At 35.3% G+C, this 7,791-nt stretch overlaps 1 protein-coding gene across 1 annotated transcript; it reads right to left on the bottom strand.

Moving 5' to 3' along the window:
- Nucleotides 1-5,118: 5,118 nt before the first annotated feature.
- LOC149567323 (small ribosomal subunit protein eS21-like) lies at nucleotides 5,119-6,443 on the bottom strand. The gene is made up of 3 exons (XM_089820494.1): nucleotides 6,173-6,443; nucleotides 5,929-6,061; nucleotides 5,119-5,522 (listed from the first exon to the last, which is right to left on the bottom strand). Exons 1-3 carry the CDS (start codon nucleotides 6,220-6,222, stop codon nucleotides 5,460-5,462), a joined length of 246 nt encoding a protein of 81 aa, XP_089676620.1. The 5' UTR covers nucleotides 6,223-6,443; the 3' UTR covers nucleotides 5,119-5,459.
- Nucleotides 6,444-7,791: the final 1,348 nt, after the last annotated feature.

Here is a 7,791-nt window from a genome sequence, read left to right as displayed (position 1 = left end):
TGCATCATTAAGGAATTAAAGGTCCTCAAATAGCTGACTTCTCCAAAAATCACGAAGAAATATAATATGAGAGATTTAACTAGTATTCACAAAATTAGTTCAATGAAAGGAGGAATGATCAGTACATCCAAACCAAAGCTGTAAGACCTCTCCCAATGAACTTTGAACTGTTCGTGGAACACTATTGGATCCTCAGTTGTAGCTCAAGCCTTATGTCTTCCTCTCCTTAAGAAGGAAACTCTAATGAAAACAAGTCTAGTTGATAATGCAATGAAGTTATTCTTATTCTTATACATCTTACTGACTGTTTACACATCTTACTAACTGTTTACATTGACAGAGCTCTTGACCCTAGCCAACAATTAATTTTTTTTGTAAATGCTTTCAAAAATTACTCAGCCTTCTTGGGAAAGAATGTCAAAAAAGTTTGAGAAAATGACAAAAATTCAAAAGGAGGCAGATATGTAACCTATGCAAAATGCTCCCTCTTTGTGGCATGAAAACCTACAGAAAGTCGTAAATCATGTAAAGAAAGCTTCCAATATGTTCCAAGTATAGTCTGAAGTGGTCAGATTCCACCTGTATCAAAGCTCAAATGGAGTCAATTTTGTCCCAAATTTCTCCTATTTACAATACACATGATTTGGAAAACGATTGTAATGGTTCCTTTTGATTGAAAATCAATTAACTTACACTCTCAGATAGATAATCTACATGATCAAAGGATTCAGCTTGAAAGACAATTTGTATTGCTAAGGGAGGCAAATGATCCAAAGATGGTGACCCTGTCTACAATTGTGAAAGGTGCTTAATGCAATGAGAAGGTCAAAAGATGTATAAGAATATCATCATCCACTTTAAGGTTTTATGTTGTGTTGTATCAATGGGGTATGTATTTTGTTTGGTGATGCTGCTTTTCGGAGATGTGCAGTGTATGGAAGTTTTGTTCTGCAGATTCTTAGAAGCATTGTAATATCAGGAATATACATTTATATCTTCAAAGGCATATGTAGATTATTGGATAAACTTGTGTGAATGGTATAAGCATAATTGTTCCAATGAACAATTTAACAAACCCTGTTTGGTGTTTTACTCCATATTTTGGCCAACTGGCATATCTTGGGTTGCTATTGAAGAATGATGAAGATAGTTGGCAGAGGAACTCGTATCTCAGATTTGGTAGTTTGGCTTGACACTATAAGTAAAATTATAATGCTTTGTGGTTGTCAAGAAAATAGAGTACAAATATTGTCATCAAAATAGAGTACAAATGTACAAGAATATGTAACCATCAGGTGTTTTAATGTTATGACTTGATAATATGTTGTATGATGATTAAGTGATAGTGTTGTGCTTTTGCAGCCATTTTGGTGGTTTCCATTATATTTTTGGCCAAATTGAATAATAAGTTTATCTTAAGAATTGACCCTAAGCTTGATGCTTGGAATGGCATGCAGGAGACTTAAATCAGCCCTTCACATGCATAGTCGAAAGTCATCAAGTTAGCCACTATGTCTCATTTTGCTACTTACATGGGTGATTTTGATGTTGTGATGAATACACACACACACACACACATATATACAGAAGTGTGTATATAGCAGCACATGAAATATTGTGCTGTGTAGATAGATGGACAAAAATGAAATCAATCGAAAATTTATAAACAATTAACTATAATCAGCTTTTACATTATGTGAACCTAATCAATTCAGTTACTCCTTACTATCACTTGTAATCTTGGAATGTAAATAACAAGACATGAAATATTGTGGAGTTTGGACTAATCGACAGAAATTGACAGTGAATTGTAATCAGCTTTTAGAGAACGTGATCCTGTTCAGCTCAATTACTTTTGCACAACTACAATGTATAGTTTTTGTGTCCAAAATCAAGGAAAATACTATTTGGTGAAGTACACTGATTAGTTTTTGTATCCAAAATCAAGAAGTGTTTTTCAATGTCTCAAAACAGTTTGCTTCCTTGGTACTTAGCAGTGCCTACTACAACCATGACAATAATTCAGAGTGACTCGTGTTGTGTTTTTCACCATTTGGGTTTTCAATGTCCAATTTTGCATTATTCTCTTTCAAATTTCAATTATTTACTTTGATATATGATTTGAAAGAAATGAATGGATAAATGATCTCATTAACTTCTTAGCACTTGCTAGCTAGAGTCGAGGAACTGCTTTTCGATTTCTCAAGCAGTTTGCTTCCTTTGTACCGTACCTAAAACAACCATTGTAATATTTGGAAACATATAGTATGACTATTCCCATTTGGGTTTTCCTTATCAAAATATTATTTTCCTATTGTTCACTCTAAGATTTCAATTATTTACTTTTACATATGATTTGAATGAAATGAATAGATAATTGTCTGTTTTTTAATACATGCTAATTTGACCCCTCAAACAGCATCAAGCATCAAGTTGAGTTCTGGGCCAACAATCATTGGCTTGCTTTGTTTATCTTTGACATGCTAATTTGTTAATCTGTTTCGCCCCAATCGCAGAACTTCTATTATATATACACATCTCTTCCCATAGAGACAAGTGTCTACTTTGATCTGCCTATTTCAAGGATATATGGAACCTTCTAAAAAGAAATTAATCCAAAGTACTCCAAGTTCAAGACTACCTGTATTCAACCAAGGGTTCCTGCAGTCCTTTTCCTCTTATAAGCTGCATCTGACACTAGACTGAAGTTGCAGATACCATTACCTCAAAGAAGTAGATTTGATAATTGTGGTAAAACAATTAGAATTGCAAAAACTTCAGGTATGACAAGAAAATTTTCAACTTAGTAGCATTTCCTTGTGATAAAGCATTAAGATGATTAGTGTAGGTGGAAAACAATTAACCAGGTTCAATCAAGATATCTTAGCAATTGTCTTGTTTGCCAAAATACTGACCAGGTCAGGGCCTTCCCTGGGACTTGGGGTCACTGTTCCCAAGCCCCCAGCTGTGCCATCGGTCAGCCACTTGAGGCCTTCATAACTAGCATTTTAAGTACAATACGTATAGTATAAAGTATATGCACCCACCCTCCCACTGCTGTCCCATCTCCAAATCGAGGCCCCTATGTCCCCACATCCCAATATGTCCCCCATTCCAGCATCCCCTTGATAGTGTAACTATGCAAAATAGACTCTCAAACAGTTTACATCAGCAAGGTCTGCAAGATAGGCAAAAGAACAAATGGGCCATCACAACATTAATCTTGACATTGTTCAATCAGCACTCGCCCTCAAAATCAAATCCACCCATCCCAGACAACAGTGTAACTATGAAAAATAGACCCTCAAACAGTTTACATCAGTGACGTCTGCAAGATAGGTAAAAGAACAAATGGACCATCACAACATCTCTGATGGCCCATTTGTGAGTGATCTAATCTCTGCAAGCACCCTTGTGAACATTATTTAAAATGTCAGGTAATGGTTTCATTCAAACTAATGGATTATGTATGATCCATCTATATCCTATCACCCAAATAAGAAGCTCTACACTTTTTCTAATCATTGGAAAGTTCTGATTTGCCAACTGCTTATGTTAAAAGCTTTCAACACTCACTTCAATCTTAAATCCTCTAGATATGAAAACAATTTTTGGACAAGCCATCTTGGCAAATTTAATGCCTGTGAAGATAGACCCTTAAGCAGTTAACACTGCACCTGTAAGGTTGGCAAGATAGACAAAAGAACAATTGGACCATCACCCATCAATCTAAACATTGTTCAAAGAAAAATGTTCACCCTCAAAAATCAATTGGTTCACTTCACTGGACATTTTGGAGCAACACCCAAGCATCAACTTCCAATGAACTTTGAAGTTTACTAATTAAAAATCCAGGACTGTTGATCTCTGAGATGTGCAGCCATCAATAATTGAAAGGATTTGCAGAATTCAGAACTATCAGGTTGGCCTATACACTGTAAGATATGTTTGTTTGTCTCCTTGTTGCATAGACCACCAGGTTCCTACAAACATATTTATTATTTCCTTATTATACCAATGTCAACAAGCAGAATGCAATCACAAGACATTGAAACAATATTAACACCACAAATAAGAACACCTAACAAAGCACGGCAGTTCTGAAAGCTACAGCTAGTAACAAGGACGCATTGCCAGTTCTTGTTGCCATAGTTTGCAATCATAAACTCGATTTGTGGTCTAATCTTCTACAAGCACCATTGAGAATATGATTTAAAGTAGCAGAAAATGGTTGCATATAAAATGATGGATTATGTAGCTCTGTCTATTTCATTTATACATCCAGATTCTAAACCCTAGCCCCCAAATAACAAGTTCTACACTTACTTCTCATCATTGGAAAGTTCTGATTTGTCAACTGCTTTTGTTAAAAGATTTGAACACTCCCGGAAATCTTGAATACTCTAGATATAAAAACCACTTTTATTAGCAGGCAGGGTTTTAAGTTGACACAAAAATTTGCCTATCATGTCTGTTCTATGTATTCATCAATAGGTTTCTAAGGTTTTAATCCTGTTACTAAAGATGCAGAAAGTTGAAAGAAAGCATAGAAGACAAACATGTATCAACAATCGAAAGCCTAAATTTGAAGAATCAAGAAGGCAAGAAGGACATCAAAAAAAATCATAAAATTTGGTACAGTAAAAATATCAGCATACATTCACAAGCCCCTCAGCTGTTTGCTCCCATGAAACTATAATCTCCACATATACAGTTATCAGCAATATCACAATGTTTTCGGCAAGGGCTTGAACTTACTAATATTGCATTTTATACATCCATTTCGAATAACTGTGTATCCCATTGTACTTTCTGACTTAGACTGCTGCAATCGCATCCTATCTTGACTTCACTTACAAATTAATCACATTATTTCTTGACTTCACTTACATATTGATTGCACTACGAGAACTAAATCTTCATATCCCTGCACTATTTCTTTTCTTTTGATATAAGAATCAAACCAATACAAAGACACTAAAACAACCAAATCCCCAGAACTAATTAAAGCGCTCCGCCAGAAATAAAAAATTATTGTTGTCTGAAGTCAACACAGCAAAATCAATAATATGCATACTGAAGTCGAAAACCAATGGAATATGAAGTGCTCAATCATCGTGCATCTTTAACAAGTTTAAACTTTAATAGAAACTAGATCGAACTAAAAGCTCCACAAAAGAACATCCATTCTTAGTAACCAAAATTCTTACTGAAGTTTCCACTAAGGAGATAACCAAACTCTTACTCAAGTTTCCACTAAGGATATCTCAAAGAAGTCTAAAAACATTATGAGAAACTCCGCATAGATGTATCCAGGCAAACAGAAATTGTTTACCTGTGCTAATCTAAAATCACTCAAAATCAGTCTTTCCATGTCACGGAAGTTACCATATTTCAATTTAAAAATTGCATTCTTTATCCAGATACAATACTAAAATGTTCAGATTCAATATAGGAAATTACTGTCCGATTTCTGATTTCTTCTTATGCCACAGCCTATCCAAAGCGCTGTCAGCCTCTCCCTGACAACACAAAACAGAGCACAGTTGCAAATGACGAGATATTAGAAACCCTCGACCGTCCAAACACCACAGGAAACAAGCCAAATAAATGTTCATGTGCTCAGTAATACGCAACATTTGATTATCACAAAGTGAATCATGTCCACGGAAATATGCAACGATTAATTATCAGAAAGTGAACCACAAATAAACAACTTTGCCCGAGGAAAACATAACTCCAAAAAAATGTAACCCAAAAACGTTAAATTTCATCCAAGCTACTATCGGAATAGGGGTGAGATTTGCACTGCCATGAAGTGAACAAGATTTCATACATCTTAAAAAGAAAAGCCCCAATGAAATTTATTAATAGACGCAGCAGCCCACAGAGAAACATTGCGTCTACCAGAATGATAATGGTACAAACCTGTTGGCGAACAAATCCACAGAGAGCAAATGTTGTGAACTGGCCTGTATATATGCCGTTTTCGTCCAGATGCCCAACGTTAATTTGAACGGAAGCATGGTCTTTCGATGTTATCAATCGGTTCGTTGCAGAGCTGTAACATATCAAACAAATATACCAACAGCTTCAATTCCACCCGTATCTCATATATTAATTGTTCCCATTCAAAGACCGATTTTAAATATAGAAGAGTACAAAAACTTACCATTTTCTGGGGATGTAAAGATCAACATTCTGCCCTTCTTCGTTCTGCATGATGCCTCCACTCGCACAGATTATCCAAACCCCTTCAACAAAGCTTCTAAGGTTGCAGGGCAGTCTAGGGTTTCATATATCAGAAAACACAAATTCTGTAGGGTTTCGAATATAAAAAGCTCGGAGATTTTAGGGTTTTCAAAGTGGGAAGTTCGAACCTCATTAAGGTAGAATACGGGTTTATTTATATTTATACTAGCAATCGCACCTTGGTGTGCAATAGGTACGCCATAGAGTTATGGAAGGTTATCTAAGTATTTATCTTATTGTTTGTCTCTCCCTCTCATTCTCTTTTTATCTATTCATCTCTCTATTAGTCTATCTCACCATTTATATCTCTTTATATACCCTCTTCGACATTATCTCTTCTGATTTCTTTCTATCTGTACCTTTTGATCTATCTTTATCTCTCAATCTATTTTCTCTCTCATCCTCTCCCTCTGTTCATCTCTCCATCACCCCCTTCCTATACCTTTAAATATTCACATCTCCATATTTCTTCCCACATCTCTCTCGATATCCTCCCTCTATCTCTATAGCTATCTATATGTATATGTTTACCTTATTATCTTTCCATGACTCTCTATCCCTATATATTTCGCCATCTCTACCTCAGTCTCTACATATATGTTTCTGCCTCTATCTTTATCTTTATATATATTACTTACTTATCAGAGCCTAGTTTCGTGACACTTGGGCAATAATGGATCCATGATAAGTGTGGACATTTAAATTTCACTATTTGTAGCAGGGAATGAATCTATCTAAAATATATGGTGCTAAAAATGAAATTAAATAGAGATAAATATGTAGTTAGTATGTGGGATCAATCAGAGTTTGACCGACCATGGTTGTTAGACCACCATCTAAAATGAATTCAAAATCTCTGCAATGTATTGGGAAGACCTAAGATCCCTTATTTTCCTCAGTGACCCTGGTATGGCCGCATTATGTCAGTAATGTAAATTTTGTAAGTAATTGGATTTATGTCCTTATTTGTTTGATTTCAGATTTCACTCTTAGCGTTCTTCCTTTTTGGTAACAGTGTGATGTGGGGCTGTTTAGCCAACTATATTATTGATGATTCTATTTTGTCTTTTGGTTATATCTTTATTTCTTGATTAAAATTTTACTATTGTGGCCACTCTTTATTTTTTTTATTTCTAACTTTTGCGTTGGATGTTTCATCTTTGGTGTTGAATTTAAATTTTTTGAGGCACCTTCTTTTGAATTTTTTATTGGCAAAGTGACATATGATGAGCCTACCAAAGGGATTTCGAACAATCACGTGGATTCTCAACTTTAGGGTATGGGGTTATTAGTGAGAGTATTCGTGCCCCACCCTTTCCCAGGACTTTGAGATTAGAACTAGTGATATCCGTTGGATGTTTTGAATAATAAAAATTGCACCCCAACATAAATTTGGTTAAGGTTACGGGTTAACCAAAAGGACTTCTAGATGGAAAGGTGCATGTGTAGTGATGGACTTGTTGAGTATCCTATCAAGAATTAGTGCATTGTGAAAACTTTAAAGGAAAGTATTTAACCTTAAATAAAGGGACAAGTTCC

Source organism: Cupressus sempervirens, chromosome 3, assembly GCF_028749045.1.
Source record: "Cupressus sempervirens isolate cs-2001-9-10 chromosome 3, ASM2874904v1, whole genome shotgun sequence".
NCBI classification, from domain to species: domain Eukaryota; kingdom Viridiplantae; phylum Streptophyta; class Pinopsida; order Cupressales; family Cupressaceae; genus Cupressus; species Cupressus sempervirens.
Note: the sequence above shows the minus strand (reverse complement) of the source record. Positions and strands in the feature narration are given on the sequence as shown.